The sequence below is a fragment of the Lampetra fluviatilis genome, chromosome 30 (genome assembly GCF_964198595.1).
Source record: "Lampetra fluviatilis chromosome 30, kcLamFluv1.1, whole genome shotgun sequence".
In the NCBI taxonomy this organism is placed as follows: Eukaryota; Metazoa; Chordata; class Hyperoartia; order Petromyzontiformes; family Petromyzontidae; genus Lampetra; species Lampetra fluviatilis.
This window is the reverse complement of record NC_136304.1, coordinates 4,928,399-4,952,255: the sequence shown is the minus strand read 5'-3', so window position 1 is coordinate 4,952,255 and position 23,857 is coordinate 4,928,399. Positions and strand designations below refer to the sequence as shown.

Here is a 23,857-nt window from a genome sequence, read left to right as displayed (position 1 = left end):
GTATTAATCCCGTTAACATATATATGTGGAGTGTCATAACAAGTAACGATACATTGTCCAACGCGCCGTAGGCGACAGCCAGGGCTACATATCAGCCGCGTCTGTCCGATTCAACAACACCCGGGACACCACATCAAGTATACCCTCTCGCTATGGCTTGTGAACTCGTGCGTCACGTTGCCTCCTGCTCCATTCTTTACCAGCCACCCGGAGAATAGTCGGTGAGAAATCAAGCCCCTGGCAACCGCAATACACACACACACTCGCACACACACACACTCGCACACACACACACACTCGCACACACACACACACTCGCACACACACACACGCACAATGATACAATGCATCAAAGGCTGCCCATAATGACTGGTGTGCCATTGTACTTGCTATACAGGCTTGTGGGCAGTTGCAGCGGTGGTGGAGATTGGCGGTGGTGTTGTTGTTGGGGGTGTGGTGGTGGCGGCTGTCCTTTTGTTTTACGAGATGTATTCGGTAACGGGGACGGGGTCAAAGTGGTGACATCTTATTCCTGGGGAATTCCACCCCCGCCGCCACCACCCCACCACCCTCCTCCCCTACCTCCTTCACCCCTCAGAATTAATTATCGAATCCTCCGGAATATAAGACGCACTCCCCTGTGTTATTTAAAGGAAACGTTTGTTGGAACGTTCTCACATGCCCCTACTGGACACGTGTGAAAAAATAATTTTATAGCTCATCGGATTCCTCCAGTATTAATGAATATTCTCATTCTGATCTGGTTAGGTAGATGTGTGTGTGAGTGTGTGAGTGTGTCCAACTTTCATTGACACCGGGCACAATGTTGGAAGTGCGTCTTACTTTCCGGAGAATACTAATTCTATCTCAATGACATCGTCACAGGTGAGATCTCTGGCATGTCTCACTCTCACCGTCTCCTCCTCCCCGTGGGTTCGTGTCCCGATGCGCGTGGGACAGGGTTGAAAGCAGCGGCTTCTATGAAATGTGAGACCCGAGGTTTCTTGTTGACGTGAGAAAATGGGCCGCCGAGCGAGCGGCAATAACAACACCGATGCCGTAGTAAGTCCGGTGGCCATGGCCGAGCGGGGGGGGGGGGCAGACGCCAACTTATAAAGAGGGGGGGGGGGGTTCAACGGAGGAGGGATTTAGTAGAGTGGCGATGATGGGGGGGGGGGGGGGCTTTCAGTGCCCGTTAGAACCACACCAGCATGGTTGAGTTTGATTTCAGTAGAACTTACTTAAGCTCTGCTGAAATCAACCTCGACGCACATTGAATACTGTGTGTGTGTTGAGTTGTTTTTTGTTTGTTTTGCGTTGACCCGGAAAATATGACCGCACACAGGCGCACCAAGTCCAGTTGACCTGTCGCTATGACCGTGGCTACCTGTCACGTGCCGCCCACTTCGTCAGTCTAACTCGAAACCCGAACGATATTCAGCGAGAGATTGCTGCAGTAATCCTCGCACGCAGCCAATGGCGTTGGACACAAAGGCAAATACTCCTCTAATAGCCTCAACAGACTTTCAGGACAAGTGCTGTTAGCGAGCACCTATGAAGGTTCGGCAAGGTACGCGAGGGGGGGGGGCACCACGCCTGACACACACACGCACGTGTAACGTTCGCTTTCCGTTCGCATGTTTTGTCAGGTAGATAGAAAATAAAAATAAATTAAAATTAAAAATAAATTAGAATAAATGTTACTTTTTTATTTTACTTTTACTTTTATTTTCTATCTACGTGACTTTACGGAAAGAACCAAAAACATGAATTCCTGCAGTCACGAAAGTTTCAAGTCAAAGTTTTTGCTTTGTCAGCTGTGCAGCTCATGGGCTCGCCTCGTGCACGGGGCCACGTACCGGCCACGCGAACCTGAAGGGGATGCTCACGCGTCCGATGTTGGGGCCGCTGAGACTATTGAGGTCAAAGTTGTTTCCTCCGATCACCGGGGTCGAGGCGTTCCCCAGGACGCACGGAGTGGGACGGCCGGGCGAGGAGGCAGCCTGATACTGACGGACGCACACCGTGAAGAATGTGTCGCATTGCTCCGCGCACGCTCGGCCGCCTTTGTCTCTCTCGCCGTCGCAACACTCGCCGCTGAGCAGCTCCCCGCGGGGGCTTCTGAAGGTGCCGATTTGCAACTCGAAGATGCCCGATGGAGAAGCGACCTGCAAGAGGGGGTGGGTGGAGGGGAGGGGGGTCGGAGGTTTTGGAGGAGATGGAGGTCATTGTGGGATGTGGGAGAAGGTGAGTGCAGGCGGTGAGTGTAGGCGGTGAGCGGTCTCAGAGATACGCGTGGCACGTGCAGACAGCGGATGAGAGGCTCTTTGAGCGACACGGAGAGACATTGAGAGGGACGAGACGAGAGAAGGAGGTGGAGGGAGACGCACAGAGGCGTAGAGATGCAGACAGACACACGGGAGAGACACGGCGACGTACAGATACAGAGAGGCTGGAAGGAACACACACAATATAGAGGAAGATATCGAGAGAAATAAAAGTCCGACATACAGGAAGACAAGGAGAGAGAGAGACACAGAGTAACGCGAGACAAAAACAAGGACAGAGACACGGAGATCAAGAAAGAGATGGACAGACACCGAGAGACACACACACACAGACGCGAGACAGATGCGGAGACAGAGACAGAGAGAAAGAGACACAGAGACAGACACTGGGAAACGGGGAGGGAAAGACAGAAACGACGGTAAAAAGAGACATGCACGGATAATGACTCGGATAGACGCAACGACTCGGAGGGAGACATGGAGACAGACACAGGGACACGGGTGGTCGATACTGACACATGGGGAGGGCCAGCCACAGATACACAGACATCGACAGACACGGAGATAGTCATGTAGGGAGAAAGACACGGACTCAATGAGAGACAGAGACACGGAGAAAGGCGAAGAGACACAGATATAGACACAAATACACGACAACACGGAGACACGCACATAGGAAAAAACTGATTCTTGCATATAGTGATCAGAGAATCGACACAGAGACATCTGGGAGAGATACGGAACATTTATTCTGGGGGCACGTTTACATGAATTGCATATAACGTGCAACATGTTACACACGTGTATACGGTGTATGACCAAGGGGACATGTGGTGCTGCTTATCTGAACCCTGAAATGATTGTGACTGCCTGTGTGTCCGTGCCTGTTAGGGAGCCGAGTTCGATTCCTGCTCACGGCCAACACCAGTGACGATTATCTGAACCGGTGCTGCGCCTCCCCTAGGTCGACTCAGCCTCAAATGAGTACCCTGTGCGGTGTGCAAACATCGCCAATAGGGAGACAAAGGCGGCCGGGGGTGTTGCTGGCAAACCACGCCCTCGCGTGCCATGCCGGCCTTCATAGGTGCTCGCAAACTGCACTTGCCCCAGCAGTTCGTTAAGGCTATACGGGGGATCTTTGTCAGTGTCTGTGTGTTAGTGTCGCGCAGTGAACCCGGCGACTGGAGTTCGATTGCCGGCCACGGTTAACATCAGTGGCGAGTGATATCTGACCCGCAATGACCGGCGTAGTGAAGTATGCACGACGCGGTGTGTGTGTGTGTGTGTGGGGGGGACTTCATCCAGCAGTGGATTGACAAAACGTCTGTAAATGTAGAACGATGTAGTCGGTGTCGCGTGTGACAGCTGTGCGCGTTTTCTTAGCTCGTGTTTTTGTATCATTTGCGATGTCTTAACGATCAGTAATTATAATTTCAAGTTTTAACGGTGAGGCAACATTTGATAGGTTCACCGCTGGGGCGGATCATACGGAGCATTTGTAAGCGGATTCTTCTTAAAGCAAAGTAAGAAGGCCGGAATGCGCGTGACAGGAGGTGGGCAACCCGCGGGTCCGGTCCTTTAAAGTGACCGCTTCGTGAGCGTTATTCATGAAGGGCCCACCACCGTCTCGCGTTCACCACCACCACCCACCACCTACAACCACAGTGCATTGCCGCTCTTGAAATATTGAGCTGTCGTTTTTTCTGTAACCGAATTTCGGGTGAGTAAAAAACAAATAAACGGCTCATGTTGTTATTTTGCGTTGGCGATCCGTGCGCGTGCCCTCACGAGCGAAAGCAAACAAGTTTCGGTTTCATTCATTTGGTATAGCCCTGTGAGCCATTCGGCTCTTGAATCGGGTGCAACCGCAACAAACAAAAAACAAAAACATGAACAAGAAAAGATCTTAAAGTGACACTGGTCGAGTCATGAACACAGATTCGACCCTACTGCCCGTTTAACACGTAGGCTTTCGCGACGAATATTATTCATAATCACCGTTTTTAGGTTTAGATCGCGTTATTTATAAATGTGTCGTAACCCTCCACCACCCGACACGGCCAATCAGTAAAAATGTGTCACGTTGACAAAAGACAAATAGATCACTGCTTTAGCCCACCGGTGTGTTGAAGCGTGAAACCACAACATTTACAATTTGAGTAGCACGACGTTTCGCTGGTAATTGCATCCAGCATCATCGGGCAATTCGCCCGTGATCTCGATTTCGGCTCTCGAACCTATCGAGAGCATCAACCCCTGGAACCGACTCCAGGCGAAACGAATCGACATTCCGGGCAGTAAAGGTTATTTTTGCACGTGTTTTTTTTCAAATTTCCGATTTGGTTATTCATATTTATACACTCGACTATATATATGAGTGTGTGTATTTTTGTTAAATGTCAGCTCTCTGTTCATTAGAGGATTTCGTGAGAATGCGTGTCCGTCGTTCGGACAATCAATATTGTCCGAAGACTTTGGAGTGATAATGAACCTCTAAACACAGTCGCCTCTAACTTAACATTCAGCGTAACCTGTTCGTCTTTGTAATCTATAAACACAACCTAATTCTGCCACAGAACAAGTTGGAGATGCCGTGGTTAACCGTGGGCTGATATATACAAGAATTGTAGATAAGCAAGTAATACATCTCTCCATCCCTACACGTAAATATATATCTTGTCACTTATATTCTCCACGAACACGCTCATGGTTATCCTGTATGAATATTATGTTTTGTATGTTATTCTCTGTAGTGTGCATGTGTCAGCCTTGCGACTAACCATACAATAACCCGTCCATTGCCAGGGCTATGTGCAAGCTAGTGCCTTGCCCAGTGTGTGTGTGTTAAGCATGTATCCTAGTTTCCTACTTGACGGAATTGAAAAGTTTCTAAATGATTGTGAGTGTCTGTCGGGTGTCTGAGTGAGCGGCTGACTTTGGAGACAACTCTTACCTGGGTCCAACCGAACATGAATGCGGCTCCCACAGCGGCGAGTAGCACAGCACGGACGTAATCCATATCCGAGGCCGTGCTCCAGCTTCAAACCACCAGGAGTGACCGCCGTCAGCAACGAGATGTTTTTATTTTAGAACAAGGACCGTAGCGACGGTGGATGGCACATCAAGCGGGTGAACGGCGCTTCACGGCACCTCCTGCAGCAGCAGTCAGCCGCTTCGCATGAACGACCGTCTTGCGAGAAGGGAGTAAGAGACGGAAACCATCCATGTGGAACGCAGTTGGCAGACAAGGCGAGTCGAGGAGTCTCTGTGCGAATCACTCGCTAGGATCGCTCCACTGAAGGTCGGCACCATGCACGGTTGCACATATGGAGCAAGCAGGTATACATACGGCCACACGCACACACACACACGTGCGTGTACACGTGACCACGGGTTACACGTGTGTGTGTGTGGTGTAGAGTTATTGAAGAAAGCAAGTTCGACACGAGCTCACAGGCAGACACACAACTCTGCACTTGGCTACTCCGTGCACATGTCCGCTATCCCCGTGTTATTAATGAACCAGGGGTAAGAGTTGGGGTGACGTGGGGGGGAGGGAGGAGGAGGTGGTGGCTGCTGCTGGTTGTGGTGGCTGGTTGGATGAGTGGCTGAGTGGATGGGTGGTGGGTGGGTGAGTTGCGAAGCTGCGGCGGAGTGCTATTTATGTCGGGGTAATTTGGGCTGCGGTGGCATTTGGAATGCGCACTGCGCTTGAAAAAAGGTAAACATCACTCAACTGCCCTGGCTGTAACTCTTATCCGAGGCTCCGCAGATGCGTGAGGGGGATCCGAGTTAAGTTTGAGTGGCGAAGATAACGAGGTAGATAAATCGGAGTGTTGGTTTGTTGAAATATTCAGCGGTTAGCTTAAATGCAACGAGCTCAAATCGCGATTCATCAAACCGCTGAACTGTTGTCCAGAATACATCATGGATCATCATAAACTGTCCGTCGATCACATCCAGAATCAGAACATTTATTTATACTGGAGGAATTCGATGAGCCATAAAGCTCCTTTTTCACAAATGTCCAGTAGGCGGGTCACATAACGTTATAACAACACAATCCATCTCGCTCCTGAACATGAACTGATCTTCTTAGGTTGTTTCGGTAAAGTCACGTAGGTAAAAAAAAATTAATAAAAGTAAAATAAAAATAAAATAAAAATCACGACGTTTCGGAGGCAACACAAGCTTCCGTCTTCAGGTGGGACCGTCACAGCACGACTGCTGTATCTTACTTGATGCATCTTACTTGATGCATCTTACTTGATGCATCTTACTTGATGCATCTTACTTGATGCAGCAGTCGTGCTGTGACGGTTCCACCTGAAGACGGAAGCTTGTGTTGCCTCCGAAACGTCGTGATTTTTATTTTATTTTTATTTTACTTTTATTAATTTTAATTTTTTACCTACGTGACTTTACCGAAAAAACCTAAGAATATGAATCCTTGCAGTCACGAAAGCTTCAAATCTAGAATGAACTGATCTCATTGCTCCTCCGCGGCTGTCGACCCGACATGTCGGGCGTCTTCGCTTATTTGGCTGTCATTCCGCCACAAAATCTCGACAATTGGCCATCGCCTTTGCGGTAATGTGGCCCCACCTCAAGCCTCGACAGTAAATATGAATACTCTTAGTTTTTTCGGTAAAGTCACGTAGGTAAAAAATGAAATTTAAATTAATAAAAAAATAAATGAATATATATCTTTTTTACATTAAAATTAATAAAAAAAATATATGTTTTTATTTATTTAATTTTTTACCTACGTGACTTTACTGAACAACTAAGAGTATGAATCCTTGCAGTCACGAAAGCTTCAAATCTAGAAGTAAATATGAAGTCTGATTTACGTTCGTTTCGATTCATGCGTTCTTCGTCTTTCCTGTCGGTGCAATTCCCAAGCGTGTCCCTGCGATTAGAACAGGTTGGCCACGTACGGTGCAAAAGAAGTTCTACACACGTACCTCTCCAAGCCCAGCTCCTTGCAATGCATGAACTTGACACTTCGCTCCCGTAATTATTTTTTAGAGAAGTTTGTCAACCCCCGTTAGAATTTTGCATGCAGATTAGATATTTTAAATGTTTATTTTATGGGAAATGTATTTCAAACGTGTTCATTGAATTTTAGTCTGTCTCAGGTACAATTCAAGAATCAGCACAAATACGCCAAAGATAAAGGTCCCCCGTATAGCCTTAACATGCTGTTGGGGCAAGTGCTCTTAGCGAGCACCTTTGAAGGCCTGTCACACATCCTCTCCTGGATGTGATTATCGCCGCCTAGCGACCAAAAGCAGAATCACAATTTCACGCCACCCATTTCAAAGTCACGCTGAAGCCTACTTTTTCAACATTTACTTTGCATATTCAAGCTCGCATTTTCATTTGACTCCCGTTAAGGCCTTTTTGCAGCCCTTGAATGGTGTTGTCCACGTCGACAAAATGCTGAAATAGTTAACTTTTCTCGTGGATTTTGAACATTGGGTAGAGTAATGGCCAAGAACAGTGCGTTCACTGGCTACGGAGGTTCATGGTTCGAATTTTAGCGTCCGTCCCAATTAACACGTTCCTTTGGAGTGGGTAGGTAGGAACTTGGTTGGACAGCGCATTCGTGCACGACAGACATACAAATAATCCCTGGTGGGCAGTGTGGAACCTGTTGTTCCTACCTGTATTAGTGTATCGTGTATAGTGTGTAGGTTAAACGTTGAGTTTTATAAGGGCACCACGGGGTGACCAGCCCCTCCCCACCCAGCCTCTCCCCACCCAGCCCCACCCCTCCCACCCAAACCCTCCCCACCCCTCCCACCCAAACCCTCCCCACCCCTCCCACCCAAACCCTCCCCACCCCTCCCACCCAAACCCTCCCCACCCCTCCCACCCAGCCCCTCCCTCCCCACCCAGTCCCACCCTCCCCTCCCCATATGCACGACAGACAAATAATCCCTGGTGGGCAGTGTGGTACCTGTTGTTCTTACCTGTATTACTGCCGGTATAATAACCACATGTGTTGTCCGCTTTGCAGTAGACGTTAGACCCGGGCTGTCATTCGCCAGAGTAGGCCATTGCGTGCCAGTGTCGGGGTCCAACTTTGATTTCCCACTATAACTCCAATTGTGATTATACATGGAAATCGTCGCCCTCTACTGGCAAACTAATGCCCGCTCATAGGCAAAGTGCGGAGTTACTGTATGCCCCACAGGGATAGCTGCCACTGGGGGGTGCCCTTTCAAAATGTGAGATGCGATGTAATGCAGCCATTAAAAAGATAAGTATAACCCGTAAAAACAAAGTTTTTCACTATAAATCCTTTATATGCGTGGCAGCGAACTTAATATAAAGGATTTAAAAATATATTCGCCTGTGGAGGACGCGGGGATCGATCCCGCGACATTTGGCATGGGAAGCGAGGGCGCTACCAACTGCGCTACTCCGCCACGGCCTGTGGAGGGGTTACGCTCTGGGCTCTTATACTGTGACGTTCAGCCAAAGCCATGAATGAGTTCTATTAGAATATATGTAAAATAATAAAAAAAAATGCCTAAAAAGTGTAAAATTTTGGGAATTTTTTTTCACGAACATTAATTGTCTCGCACAACGAGTCTGTGTGGAAAATGTCAGCTCGATTGGGTCACGGGAAGTGGGTTAAAAAACGACCGAAAGATTTGCACGGTCGTAAGCAAGCATGCAAGCACGCAAGCAAGCGAAAATAATATAAAGGATTTAAAAATCGCATATGGGAAAACAAAATGAAGTGGCACTCCCAAATGAAAATTGAGACGTTTCAGTTCAGCAGGATCAAATGGCAACTCCTTTTGGGTTTTGTCAAATACATTAAAAAAATTGATATCCACCCCACCACTGTTGGCCAATGCACAAGCATATGCCAAATATTAAGTAGTATCTAAAGTTAAATTTTTTATCATACCGACCTAAAGACGTTCAAGCCAGAAAGTGCTTTTCATTGCCTAAGGCAATGTTGAGTATACACTACCTTATTTCACGTTATGCTTGAAAGATTGTCATAAACCATAAAATGCAGGCTTCAAGGTTAAAAATGGGCCATTGTGGTCTGCGAGAACCATTTTTCGAAGGTTAAATGCACCCTTTCAAATGTGTGTAATGTTTCGATTTAAAGCCTTAGCGACTACTTTTATTAATTTAAATGTTTTACCTACGTGACTTTACCGAAAAAACCTAAGAATATGAATCCTTGCAGTCACGAAAGCTTCAACTCTAGAATGACTAGAGATTCATATTCTTGGTTCTTTCGGTAAAGTCACGTAGAAGAGAAATAATAAAATGTGTGCAACGTTGTTTTACTTACCCGTTGACCGAGTCAGGACCCAAAGGAGAATTTTATAACCTTATACATTTATGCTGTACACGTTAGACATTGCCTCTATTGGGAGCCACAATTGCAAACACAACTCGTTTTAACAATCCAACAAGCTTACTCAAATGACACAATTTTATTGAAAACACTTTCATGTTACATTTATTATATAAGTTTGACTACCAGCCAAAGCTATAAAAAAAATGCACATTTACCAACTCGGGGGAGAGCTTAACAAGAGGCAGTAGTGAACTCCTAACACCCACGTTTTTAATTCACCCATGGATTTCGTTCTGAATTATACTGGGAAAGTAAAATTTGCACTCATTGTTCAAATTTAAGTTGTAAATTCTTGCAGTGTGGAAGCCATACACATCTCCAACAGCAATGTGAACTGCGTAACAACTCAAAATGTGGCCAAAAACCACACAATTACACCACATTGCTATTGCACCTAAAGAAAATATAGCTAGTCAATTCTTGAGTGTGTATTTTCATAACTTGCAGTCTTTCAATTGTTTCTTTTGAACATTGAAAATGTCTACAATGGAAAGTGTAAAAATGTGCGGTTAATACTTTCAAAACAGTAGTAATGATGCAATTTGCACGCACTGGGGATTCATTTCCTAGTGATGTTTTTTTTTTACAGCATTATCATTGCATTTTTTGGCTCGTGCAGAGCCATCAACAAACGATGTTTATCATATAAATGATTTCCAGCATCCCCTTTGGATTTCCAACTAAACCAGAAATGGCAAAAGAGCCACAAGACACAACAGAGCAAGTCAATAATATTCCACAAAAGTACAAGCACAATGTTGTTCTTTTTTATTGACAGGAATAGAGCAAATTATTCACGAATTGTAAAATACAGATATAGTTGCTCTTCACTGGGCAAGTTCTATCCTAATTAAAAAATGTACTTTTATTCACCGGATTTTTATTGACTGCTCCATTTTCTTGAACATTTTACAACGTATAAACACAAGGACACACCCCGGCATGGGAATACAATTGAACACTTAACGCAAGTTCAATTACTCAAACGTGTGTGCATTCCCATACTGTCACTGCCCCTATGGAGTGGTAGAAAGTCATAAAAAAAACATGACTTATAACACAGAAGAACTTAGCAAACAACGTCTTTGCCCCCTCTCGAGTCGTTTAAGAGGGTGGGTAGTACTGCCCGTAGTTCCATGGGTTGTGGTAGTTCTGGTAGCTTCCTGGGTAGTTTTGGTAGTTGTAATGCTGTGGGCACATTGCATTACAAAAAGGTACAGTCAACTGGGGCCACAACAACAACATATCATGTAATTAGTATTTTTAAAGACAAAAAAATATCGCTTCCTGTGATTGGGCTATCCTACACGAGTTTGCAGATTTAATATAAAACATTTTGAATTTGTAGCCAGGTATTCCACCAAAACACTCGGCCAGTGAAATTCTAATCTCTCAAGACCATGATGGTAGGCAACCCGGGACATGCAATCTACATACATCTACAAGCGCTGTGTCAAACTAAATACAAGGCTAAACAAATTACCCACAATTACACAAGTAACACTGAGCTCCGTAGATTGGATGGAATAGTGATCCACACACAGCACTACGAACCCGAGTTTGATTCCTGGCCACGGATAATATCAGTGGCGAGTGATATCTAGAGATCACTAGCTGGAAGTACCCGGCACGTTGCCCGGGAGAAAAATACATTTAAAAACTTATCTTTAAAACATAACATATACATACACAAGTACTAAGCTATTGTGAAAGACCGGCGTTCCCTTTGACCATTTGTCCATCAACAAAATAATAAGAGGCTTGAAGAAGTCCTGAATCCAAAAGTAATAGAAAGTGGCGGGTAAAAAGTTGATCTAAAAGGTTTCCGAAAAATGTCGACATCCCCACCACCTCCATCAAAAAATATTTTTACACCCCCCCTCATATATACCTACACACCCTACATACAATAGTGAGTAGCATCTAATGACTATTGTAGTATCTGGCTCTACAGTAGTATCTATTGACCCTATAGTAGTATTAAACTCTACATTAGGATCTGCTGACTTTATAGTAGTATCAACCAACTATATAGTAGTAAAACACTGGCTCTACAACAGTATCTCATGACTATAGTGGTATATACTGACTCTAGTCGTATCTGTTGACTCTATAGTCGTATCCACTCACTATGGTAGTATCTGCTGACGCTATACCAGTATCTACTGACTCTATAGTCGAATCTACCCACTCTGCAGCAGTATATACTGACTAGTGGTATCTACTGACTGTACTGTTATCTACCGACTCTACGTTACTATCTACCAACTCTACAGTCGTAACTACCAACTATGGTAGTAACTACGAACTCTACAGTAGCATCTACTGACCGTAGTCGTATTTACTGACCGTAGTAGTATCTGCTTACTCTGTAGCAGTATTTGCTTACTCTACAATAGCCTCTACCGACTCTGCAGTAGTATCTACCGACTCTATAATAATAGTAGATAGACTCTATAGCAGTAGCGACTAACTCTACAGTAGTCTATACCGACTATAGTAATATCTACTAACTCTATAGTAGTATATACAGACTCGATAGCAGTATCTACTAGCACAATAGTACGTACTGGCTGTAGTAGTAGCTACTTTCACTACAGGAGTATGTACTGGCTGTAGTAGTAGCTATACTAACTCTATAGCAGTGTATACTGGCCATAGTAGTAGGTACACAAACTCTATATTCTTTGCTTCTTTCGATAAAGTCACGTAGATAAAAAAAAAGTGAATACAAATAACAAATATAATATTAAAAAGCCCATTAATGTAGACTGTAGCCTGGTTATTAAGTTTGGTGAGTGTACTGGCAGTCTATAATGTAGACTGTAGCAATGGTTAAGCTGGGTGAGTGTACTGGCAATCTATACCTCAGTTAAGGCTACAGTCTACACTAGATGGAAAAGGGGTGTACATTTTTTTTTATTTACGACTGTTGCATAAGACAGCAGCTCGTTTCTTAGTTTGCTAATTTGTTCCCGATATCTTTCTACTAGTATCCACGATCAATATTTGTCTCTTTCATATTGCTTAGAGTAACAACAGTATGGGAGGATGCTTACTTGGTTCACTAAATGTGGAAAATGTAACTTTTAGTGACAAATAATTTTGGGATGAGCCTGCCCTCTAATTTATCAATAACAATGGAGCCGAGTATTTCCACGTGAAGTCCGCTGGTTCACGGCGACACATTGTGGCGCTCACCTGGTACCAGTTGCTGTAGTTGTAGGCCGCCTGGGCGACGTTGGGGTCAGCTGGATGCTGCATGGGGAGGGGTGCGGGTGCTGCTGCTGCCGCTGCCGCCGCCGCCGCCGCCGGGTTCAAATGCGCTGCAATTACCGGGGCGGCCACCGGCTCTTCCAGCCGGAACCTCTTCTCCTCCGGCTCCTCGGCACTTAGGCAACACCAGATTTTGATATTGTCATCGGTTTGTAATAAAAAAAGAATTGCCCAACTTGACACATCAACCCAAAGCAGAAATTACACGTGAAAAAAATGTCGTGGTTGTTTTTCTAGGTATGATGCTTGAATTAGCTTATTCTTATAATCACAATTATGCGTCAAATTTGTTGTGTTAAAATAACTTGATATGCAAATATTACATAATTAGGATATTGTGGGAGTAATTAACCAGATGGCGAGACACTAGAATAAAATCAATTCTTGAATTGTCGGGGTAGTAAATTATTACATGCCGATTACGTATGGTTAAAAACGTTTGGATAGATTATTTCTTTAAATCAAAGCAAGTCATCCTCATCACAACCATAAACGGTGTTATGACTACTATAATGAGCCAAGAATGTCTGTCTGTGTGTAACGCATGTGACGTCACTCCACATGCTGCACCCCCCCCTCATTAATATTCATGAGCGGGTGGATTTTTACATTCACGCAGAACGTCGAGCGGAAATACTTTTTTTCTGCAAATTCGCTTTAAGTTTCACGTTTTGTTATTAAAAGTGAATCTAATAAATAATTCTAAGCAGCAACAAAGTGGATTTGGTGTCTTTATTTCTTCAGCACTTCAGACAAAAGTTAAGTCTAATTTATGCTTCTACATTATGGTAAAATAGACATTTCTCAGTGATTTTCCAGATATTGTATTGATTTCCAATTAATTTCAACCCCTGCGACCGAAAGCAGAAGATAATAAAGTATCAGAGCAGTGAATTTGAACAAATTGAAGGTCAGTTATATACAGCGCTACAGTGACATGAAGTGGGGTGTTTTATGACGTAGTTTTGTGCCAAATTAACTGCCATTAATAGTGCTACAGTGAAATGCAGTTAAGTGTTTGATGACATACTTTTGTGCAAGATGTACTGCCATTAAATTTACACAAGATACAATGATACTTTGCTAAAAAAAATTGTAATATTACAGCTTCCGTCCTAGGACGGGCAAAAGACTAGTCAAAACATAAAACACAAAGGTTTCTCTTACCCATTCTCAGTTGGGGCTCTCTTCTTTGCAGTGGAATGTTGTCTTAGAAGTACTTGATGTTCATCGTAGGCAGCTAGCAACCTGCATAAATGGCATGAAAACAGCGAAGCATAAAAACTAGTGCAGAACACGCAAGCCACTCAACGTCGCTACAAACGGTGCAGGAAGGGAGGAAAAAAAAAATTTGACGGCATGAAAATGGGGGCGCTCGCCTTTGCCAAAATAAAAAGGTGACCATTACCCACAAAAGGCTGGCTCAGCCCTTTAGTACCTTTTCCAGCATGCCTCGGCCACCCACAGCATGTGTTCTGTGCAGAAACATCAAGCCTAGTCTAGTGACGGCAGGATAAGGGAGAAAACACATCAATTACACCCACCAGCTCTCATTGGCACACAAAAGCACAGGCTTTTTTTTTCTAAATTCCCAATAATGCATGCAAGACTGGGAAATGGTTTTACGCGCCTCTGCTTGTGAGGGAAGCCCTCGGATTGGAGTGTCAGGAATGCTCACTTTTTCACGTCCATGCTGAAGTCTTCCAGGAACTCCACTTTGCGCTGGGAGAAGGTGATTTTTGTTTCCATGGACAAATCGCTGCTCTGCACCTTCTCAAAACAGGCCATAATGTGCTCTTCATTGACTGCAATATCACCACTGAACTCCAGCTCCAGAAGATTCAGGTAAATCTTTGTGTTCATCTGAATTCAAGGGCACAGAGAGCAATAACATGAAATTAGTGTGCGATATCCTTGCAATTCTTCACTTACAAGTTTGCATAATTAGCTGTTAAAATGGCATATACAGTAAACCCTTGGATTGCGAGCATAATTCGTTCCGGGAACGTGTCTGTAATCCAAAGCACTCGTATATCAGTTGTGATCACGTGACGCTCGGCAGACAAAGCGAATACACGTACTACTCGTATTGTAAGACCTCGCTCGTTTATCAAATTAATATTTATTTTAAAATGTTGCTCGTCTTGCAAAACACTCGCAGACCAAGTTACTCGCAATCCAAGGTTTTACTGTAACCTAAAGATGAATTACATGCGTCAACACAGTTGTAAAAACAGGTCAAGTAACAAGACAACCTTACCGAATCCTTTTCGATGGCATCGAGTAGAACCTTGCGTGCTTTCTCCACGGTTTTCTCCACCTTGGCGAGCATGCGCGTCAGCTTGATGGCATAAAAGGAGGCCATTTCTGGGGTCTTGGCGCCTTCCATGGCCTCCCGTAGCAGAGTCTCGGCAGCGCTGAAGTTGCCCTGCCGGCGCTCGAGGCTCACACGCCGCAGGCGAACCATCGCGAGCCCAGGTAGAGACTCCTCCAGCGAGCGCAGCACTCGGCGTGCCTCGTCCAGGTTACCTACAGGCACGCACACAGAGGGGGTGTTCAGCGACCGTGGTGCGATAATGCTGTCTTGAGAAGACAACTAAAAACATTTCATGGCTCCTTTTGACTTAAGAAAAGTGGACTTTGGCAGGACGTGTCACTCAAACAGATGAGGGCCGGTAGGCGAGGATGACAAGTTTGAATTATTGAACCAAACGTGTTTCCAGATTGTATTTGCATGGCTCACTTGTAGGGCATGTCAATGTTAAAAAATGTCACGAAACACAAGGTCGCTGTTACGTGCAACTCCTCCCTTACCCTGCTGCTCCTCGAACGCTGCCCACAGCAGATGGATGTTGTGCTTCTTTGGCAAGTGAATCATGCAGGCGCGCCTGAACACGTTCTGCACGCCCTCCAAACTGTGTTCTTCCATGTACTTTGCATACTGCAAGGCAAGCACACGACAGTGAAACATTATAGATTTGAAACACGACGCTGCTGTAAACAGTACCTCAAACAGTGCTCCTGTGACCTTAATAGCACCAATCAGTTTAATTTACTCGTTGCTGCTGTTCAAACAAATGTGTATATACTAATAACTAGATATATGCTGCATGCATACACAATCGTTAGCACACCTATCAATTCAAATGATGGGTGTGTTAACATTTGTGTGCCTACTACTTTCACTTGGGTAAAATGATCCAGAAATGCAATTGCAGAAATACAGACCAGACCATTCACCACTGACAATCTATTTGTGAAGCACTGTAAATTCTGAATATCGAACGGATGGCATGGAAACAGTCCACCACACATCCAATGAAGCAATTTCCTGGCCAACTGATCTGCACATAAGATTTCTAAAGCTGCAAACTCATCCAGCCATGTGCAAGCAAATCTGATTGTAAAACACTCACCTTGATCCAGAACTCCTCGTAGAGGGCACACGCGATGACACAGCGCTCGAAGAGGACGACCACACGCTCGTGGGTGCCGTTGTCAATCTCAAAGTCGAGGTACTCCTTCCAGTTCTTCAGCTGTGCCCTTTCCAGTGGCTTCACGTGGAAGTACGGTCGCTTGATCTGCATAACGACGCACACAGGTCAGTTGGTGCAAGCCAAACGGTGACCAGGTAGTAAAAACATCCTTCAAAAGGTTTATACACACGTTAAATCATGCACGGGTATTTCTAACGAGCGATGTTTGCAAAAACGACGGCTTGTCAACAAATGCGAGTAAATTTATGAAAAACTAGCAGTTTATGACAACTTTCGTCACATTTATCATCACACTTTACAGGAGGAAATTTACTAAGGTCATGGATGATGAAATCAAAAATTGTAAGCGTTAAATGTGAGATAAAGGAATTTGCAAACTAGGCTGACCCTTTCCTATGAGGATAAAACAATCCACCGCCCCTTAACAGGTGGCAAGCCAGAACAGTTGTCGGACTTAAAATTCAATAGATTTGACAATCTTCTTGGTTCTTTCGGTAAAGTCACGTAGAAGGAAAATATTAAAAATAAAACATAATAAAATAATTCTCACGACGTTTCGGCCACAACGCAAGCAGCCGTCTTCAGGTGGAGAACAGGTCTGTCAAGACTCTGTCTACTTGTCTGTCATGACTGTCTACTTGACAGACCTGTTCTCCACCTGAAGACGGCTGCTTGCGTTGTGGCCGAAACGTCGTGAGAATTATTTTATTTTTATTATTTTCCTTCTACGTGACTTTACCGAAAGAACCAAGAAGATGAATCCCTGCAGTCACGAAAGCTTTAAATCGAGATTTGACAATGTTCGAAATTTCAGATTCCTAGCCATTCCCAAATATCACTAATACACCAAGTTGTGATCGTCTACATGCAGTATATCACTTACCCCTTCCTCGAAGGTCCACCGCTTGCTAACCTCCTGTTCATTCTGGAAGAAAATATCTTGCCGCGTGCCAATAATTCTCTCTCGTAGCTTTTCCGTCTCTGCATCCACCTGGAAAACACACCAATATTTGTTGTTATTGCCATGTCATAAACTATTTAACGAGATAAAATGCGTTTTCCTGGTCTGATGGACATCGAATATGCACATGTTCAGATCAGCAAATCGCATCTGTTACTAAAGCACCACAGCCAATAACATAAAATGCCAGCAACCCCACAGCAAGACATGAACAACCATTCCGTATTCTTTACAATAGCCGACATTGAACCATTCACCCACTCGAGAAATTCAAAGAATCGTCACGACTCGCAGATCAAGAATATATTGATTTTAGTTACCATCTCATTTGAAGTTTACATTTTGTTTGTTTTATCCTAAATGTAAAATTCACATAAGTATATATTTTACATATATTATTCTCACACATATTCAACATATCTTTAGCATAATGGGTTTTAATCGTTAAATCTATGCATCATTAGATGCCTAGTGCTAAAGTTATTGTAGATCGGTAACAATGCTCAACTTCTTTCACACCGTACATAGCCAACTGTGCTAATTGGAGGTGCATAGCGGTTGTTACAAGGGTTGTTTAACCATACTTATGCACTGGCTATCACATGTTTAAAGTAGGGGCTACAGACATGGCAGATTATACAACACCCCGTTTATAAGTGGCTTGCTATCAAAGCACCAACTGCTCGAGTGCAAATACCACCCATAAAACGAGGGTAAAATCCCTTCCACGGCGGTGGGCGGTTTTTCTAGAACTTATTAGAACCCACCTTGACTTCCACATTTTCAACCTCCATCCCAGGTGGCTGGTCATCTCCAGGGGGGCCTTCGATGCCAGGCGGTGCATCCCCCCCACTGGAGACACCCACGTCTTCGTCGTCTTCCTCAACTCCCCCGACTCCTTGTTCCCCGGCCTCAAGTCTGCTCGACACCAACTGTGCACGCAGCTTAAGGAACTCGTCCGTTGACAAGATGTCTTTAGGCTGGTGGTTGTTCACGTGTTCCTTGAACCTACGTGGCAATCGCAAACAAATCAGTGTACAGGTGGCAGGGTGGCTGAAGAGCTCCGAACTGGCACTGAGGTCACGCGTTGCAATCCAGGCAGCCATCTGCTATTAAATAACCCAATTTAATGATAACAAGTTGATCTCTTTGGATGATCACCAATGACTGCAAATAAACAAGCACATCCAAATAGGATACATGTTGTGTATTTGGACATTTAGACAATCATTCATTTACACAATGCCATTTGAAAAATATTTTGCTGAAAATGAAAAAAAAGAACAGCAATTTAAACGGCTCTGAGCACGCAGCCACACAAAAAAACAAGGCAAGGGTGTGACACGGACTGCAAAACAACTCACTTGTCAAAGTGGTGGCTATAGAGCTGTGTTGGGATGTTCAGCACCATGTCATACACGGCTGTCACCTCCCTCAGGCGGATATTCTCCCTCTCCCACGAGATGAACATTTCCCAAAGTTTGTCCGAGCGAAAGTCTGTTCCTGCTGCCGCGACGGCCAACTCGAAAAGGCTGCAGGGTTTGAAAGTCAACAACACAAGCATCGTGATTGCAACTGTTTCCCTGTACTCTGAAACCACACATTCTATTTAAAAGATTTGAATCAAGACAAATCTCCCATATTGTTAACATATACCCTGGCTGTGTGTCTTAAGATTATCCAGCATGGGTCTGTAACTTTGTCCATATACTTTCAAGTTAAGGCCAAAGGAGTCTTTCTGGACCTCTAAGGACATCACCCTTATGCATTTTAACATGCAAGTAGGGCGACATCACTACAATGTTCTACAGCTGACCGTGATTTCAAAGGCTTGCCATCTTATTAACGATCTTCAAACTCATGGCAGACAGTTTAAAGTACAAATTTAAATAAAGTAACGTGTGGCAGTTGTGCACATACAATGATAAAATAGAACATTACACGAGTATGTTTTTACACGAGTCCTTAGGTACAACTTGCATTTACATTAAAAACACATTTTATGCACACCTTCGAATCTTCGAGACGGTTTCAGGGCAGTCTGGGTCGAGCAACTCAATCTCAAAGTTAATGTAGTGTATCCAGAGGTCCACGCTGAGGGGTATGGCCTGCAAACCACGTCTAAACACCTACACACAAAGAGGAAAGGGTTACAGAAATGGGCCAGAAAGTTAATAGCCCACCATCCTCAAGAGCACATAGCCATATATCGCCTTCCCAAAGCCAGGACCGCAAATTTGTTTCTGCTCAGGAATTGTGTTTGAATATTCCAGCATTACCATGCTTGCGCAGGTTGGAAATACATCACAATGCTCAGCTCTCCCCTTGTATTCTTGTACTCTTCAAGACGTCCAGCATAGCTCATCGAAGGGGGGTAGGATGTGGGGGGCTTGGGATACAGACCATAAGGCATAGACCCATTAGAGTATCACCACCATAAAACCATGTACCTCTTTTCGAAATGGACTGGTGGCATAAAAATTAAACCGGTAAACGCATCGTATGGTTGAAATTTGAACGCAGCAAACACACCTATTAAGAAAGTTGAAATTAGCCAATTAGGCACAGTGAGAGCAAGACAGCCCTGGCCTAATCAAATGGTAGCTACTGGCAAACTTGCTGCACCCCACAGCTGGTTAAAGCTGCGGTGCCACCTGTTGAAAGACAGAGAACATGTTAGCAGTACAACATGAAGACAAAATGCAACACTGGCGCGAATCAGACAGCAGATCCTAAAAACAGAAGTCATGTTGAAAGGGAGCATGCGTTGCAAGTTCAAAAGGCTTACACGGGGGTAGCCAAAGTGCCAAATTTTAAGTATTACTGTCCATCAATTGTGGCTTCCACTTTTAAAGGAACTTGAGTGAATTTGGGCAAGGACTTATGAAACAAGCAACGCTATGTTTGTGGAGTAAAGTCCATGCCACCACCGAGAACGCCTCTGGCTCTACGATCTCGGTAAAGGCATGTCCCCGTTGCCGAATGGGCCATCCGAATCTCACCTCCTCTGCCTGCTTCACGTTGCCAAAGCGCTTTTCCAGATCTGCATACTTCTTCCAGTAGCCGTAGCAGTACGGGTAACGCATGAAAAACTCATCAAATGCCTTTCTTGCAGCCCACACATGGTTCTGTAGCAACAAGAAAAATATAAAAAGTTAATGTTGTACCATAACTGTCACAAATCTGAATGTCAAATATGAATAATACATTTTACAAGAATGTTAACATTAAAAAATTATAATAATAAAACCATGAACATAAAAACAGCCAAGAACACACGGCCTTACCTCCTGCTCAATGTACTGCAACAGGTATGTCCACCCAGTGAAGTCCTGTGGGTTCTCCTCTACGGCCTTCCAGTACTTGTCAAACTCTGGTGGGAAAGGTGGAATCTCCTCCTCTGGGTCGTAAAAAGACGAGTCCCCCACCACCGTCGAATTCCTCTCTGCACTCACTACGGCTGCACCCTCGGTCTCAGCAACTTGAGGGGGCACTTTGCCCTCTTCCTGTCCTAAGACAGAACCCGCATTCACGTTATTCGCTTCCGTGCTCAACATCTCTGCTGGCACTTTGTCCTGTGTATCCATAGAGTCCCATTTATCACCAGCAATTTCTGTCATCCCTTCTGGAGCATTTTGCACAGGTAAAGAAGATCCTTGCTTATTGTCAGCAGAAGAAATTGTTGGCTTGGCAATGCTGTCCACAGGACACGACAAAACGTGCCCACCGTCTTCGGCTGCTTTTGCCAACTCCGTCGGAACGGGTGCGAGAAATTCTGGGACTTGTTCATCATAAGCTGCATCCATCATGTCCACACCGTAGTCCACCAGTGGCCGTTGCTTCTCTTCAGATACAAACGTGTGATTTGTATTGGAATCTCCATTGCTCCAGTCAGCCCCAACTTTATTTTCCGTTAATTTAAGTTTGGTCGTCGATGGGTTTGGAACACCATCCAGCTGCTCATAATCAGCAATCTGCATGTTGGCAGGATCTGAGGAGCAAGTATCAAAGAGTGAGGTTACTTCACGAATACGTAGCAAGCAAACAGATGTGAATAAGGCAGTACAACCTGTGCACTAGGGTTTTAATGCCAAGCCCAATATAAGCCAGCACTTGGCAAACACCAAGCCGGATCCTAATGGGAGGCATGACTAACCACGGTCAACAATTCTGAGCTCGTCACTATTTATAAGAAGCCAGGCTTCTTAGCGACTTGTCTTCAAGCTTGCCTGACCTTTTAAAACGAGTAATTGCTTACAAAATGTCAGTAAAAACAAACATCACTGAACCTTAATGTAACCCACTGATCACATGAAAGACTTTAATGTCTTTTTTAAAAATCCTTTGTCCACAAAAGGCATACAGTAATGCCTCCTCGCTTTGTACACGACTTTGTATAACGCTGAGAACACATACCACTTGGATTGAAAGTAACAGCACACGTTCCACAACCACTAGAGTATTTGCATAGAATTAAAGTATAGACCGAGCTTGACAGGCATATAAAAAACAAGATCCTTGGGAATTCAATGGGGAGTTCATACATTGATGCACTTTGCCGAATGGGACCATTATAGCTTGATGCAACTGCTCTTCCATTTATTGTGGGCTTTGCAGTTGCATCCAAAGGTCGGCGACTTAATAACCCGAGAGCCAGACAGTAAATGTTGAGAGTTGACCACTGAGAATCACAGTACACGGAGGGATCTAACAAGACGAAATGGTGAGGTGTGGTGGCACCGATGGTATTCTGTGATAACCTCTTGACATTGACTTGTTCTTCACCCTAACAGTGTGTGTGTATAATAGGGTTGGAAAAATACTAAACCTGTCAACTTGATTAAATGCATCCAGGCTTAAACTTGAAATACAATGCTTAGGGTTTGTCGAGTAAGGCTTGTTAATATTTAATCGGAGGCCATAAGCCTAAGCTTTTCAATATTAACTCCGTTTCCATATGCGTTTAAGCATAACAAATACATATTTTTGCACGCGATAATTGTGGGCGTTTTAAAATTAAATACCTAACTTTTAATGAACTAAAATCAATGCTTATGCCACATGCATAGAATTGTAGGTCTAAGAATATACTGTATTAGCAAGGATTCAAACTCCGTATAATTAACCACGGTTGTTCAGAAAATGACTGAAACGCCAAGCGGCCAGTTGATAACTGCACTAACAACGGTGTTTGGATTAGAGAAACCTTTTAGCCATGTTAGCTTCTAAATGCACCACTATGGCCAAAAGGAACCGATTCCCGAATGCAATAATCGACCCATGGAGGGGGCGAATTCTCGCAAACCTACTTTACCGGAATGTCAAAACTCAAAATATATTTTACATTCACCAAACACGCATCGTGCCAGGCCGTAAAAATGAGACGACACAAGGCAGAGGAGACAGTACAAACGAGACGAAACATACAGGAGGACTGGCAGTAAAGATGATGATTTCTTTTAGCCAATTAAGTGCTACACGAGCAGTAGGCAAATCAGGCAAGATAATAAATGCCGGACAGCACGAAGCGACTCAGCAATTCTGGAATACACGCGGAAGTTCGCGACCATGCCTCATACAGAAGTACCCCGCCAACGCTCCTTATTGCAACACGTGGCCCCTAATAAAACAAACAATATCAAGCAATTGATATGTTTACAATAATGTTCATGAATGAAACTTGTTACATCACGCTGCGGAATCGATTTCATCATCATCCCTTCATGGTCGATACATTAACTACCATTTTGTGAGGTCAACAGTGGATGCAGTAGAAATGTGGAATTTCTCACCGCATGCCACTCCAATGAGCAGTTAAGACGATTGCATTCGCTCGTTAAGGCCGTTTAATGTGTTTATTTCAGATAAACGTCTTTAACGTAGAACGCCTCAAAGTACGAAGCAGTAACGTGAAATGCGGCCTGCGTACTGTACACACCCCATAGGTTAAAACGCACAGATACATCTCCAAAAAAAGACGCGGCGAGATTGTTTTTATTACAATAACTTAAGCTACAGCAACAAGATCACAGTCGTCTGGCGGGCAACGACGACGCTCCCGCGCTTTCAACGCATCTCTCTTATTTTTTTTTACAGCGCGCCACGCAGGCAAATAGAAAGCCTCTCATGCGAAACACCCCACGCAGGGTGATGGCAGTGTGCGGGAAACAAAATATCCGACGTGCTAAACGAGCAACGTCCGTGCGCACCGTCTAAGAAGAAACGGCGAGCCGACAAACCTTGCGATGCCGGCAGATGCAACGGATTCGCGGCGCCGTCCCGTTCCCCCGCGGTGCCGAAGCCTCCTTCATCACTGGCCGCCATTTCACCGACGCAAGCTCCGACTGCGCATGCGCGGCTGATGAGCGTTTCCGGCGTAAAAGAGAATTACGTCACCGCCCGCACCGGAAGTTGGTTGTTGGCGCCACTTTAATTAAAA

At 44.5% G+C, this 23,857-nt stretch overlaps 2 protein-coding genes across 4 annotated transcripts in view; both read right to left on the bottom strand.

The window, feature by feature from the left end:
- LOC144943352 (uncharacterized) overlaps positions 1–5,371 on the bottom strand; it is an 89,281-nt gene extending 83,910 nt beyond the window's left edge. The window contains exons 1-2 of the mRNA XM_078870727.1: positions 5,242–5,371; positions 1,860–2,168 (exon numbers count right to left, since the gene is read on the bottom strand). Of these exons, the coding sequence (XP_078726853.1) occupies positions 1,860–2,168; positions 5,242–5,307 (375 nt within the window). The 5' untranslated portion in view covers positions 5,308–5,371. The remainder of the gene's footprint in view (positions 1–1,859; positions 2,169–5,241) is intronic.
- A 4,365-nt stretch (positions 5,372–9,736) lies between these two features.
- On the bottom strand, positions 9,737–23,763 carry PRPF39 (pre-mRNA processing factor 39). Of its 3 annotated transcripts, none has more exons than XM_078870385.1 (14): positions 23,658–23,763; positions 20,706–21,409; positions 20,421–20,546; positions 19,429–19,547; positions 18,783–18,950; positions 18,186–18,426; positions 17,341–17,448; positions 16,377–16,541; positions 15,775–15,901; positions 15,221–15,489; positions 14,639–14,823; positions 14,128–14,208; positions 12,886–13,075; positions 9,737–10,872 (listed from the first exon to the last, which is right to left on the bottom strand). In XM_078870385.1, exons 1-14 carry the CDS (start codon positions 23,740–23,742, stop codon positions 10,789–10,791), a joined length of 2,652 nt encoding a protein of 883 aa, XP_078726511.1. In that variant the 5' UTR covers positions 23,743–23,763; the 3' UTR covers positions 9,737–10,788. The 3 variants fall into 3 exon arrangements, 1 of the variants encoding a protein (XP_078726511.1); XR_013639463.1 differs by lacking the exon at positions 9,737–10,872 and adding an exon at positions 14,399–14,459 and having other exon boundaries at positions 12,935–13,075; XR_013639464.1 differs by lacking the exon at positions 9,737–10,872 and adding an exon at positions 14,399–14,435 and having other exon boundaries at positions 12,935–13,075.
- Positions 23,764–23,857: the final 94 nt, after the last annotated feature.

Bases quoted from the DNA above. Each gene is read 5' to 3' on its own strand.
- PRPF39 (XM_078870385.1), bottom strand. From the start codon at position 23,742: ATGGCGGCCAGTGATGAAGGAGGCTTCGGCACCGCGGGGGAACGGGAC. The intron at 21,410-23,657 runs GTTTGTCGGCTC...CTTGCTCCTCAG, and splicing joins GCATCTGCCGGCATCGCAAG to ATCCTGCCAACATGCAGATT. The intron at 18,427-18,782 runs GTGAGTTGTTTT...ATTGCCACGTAG, and splicing joins TATAGCCACCACTTTGACAA to GTTCAAGGAACACGTGAACA.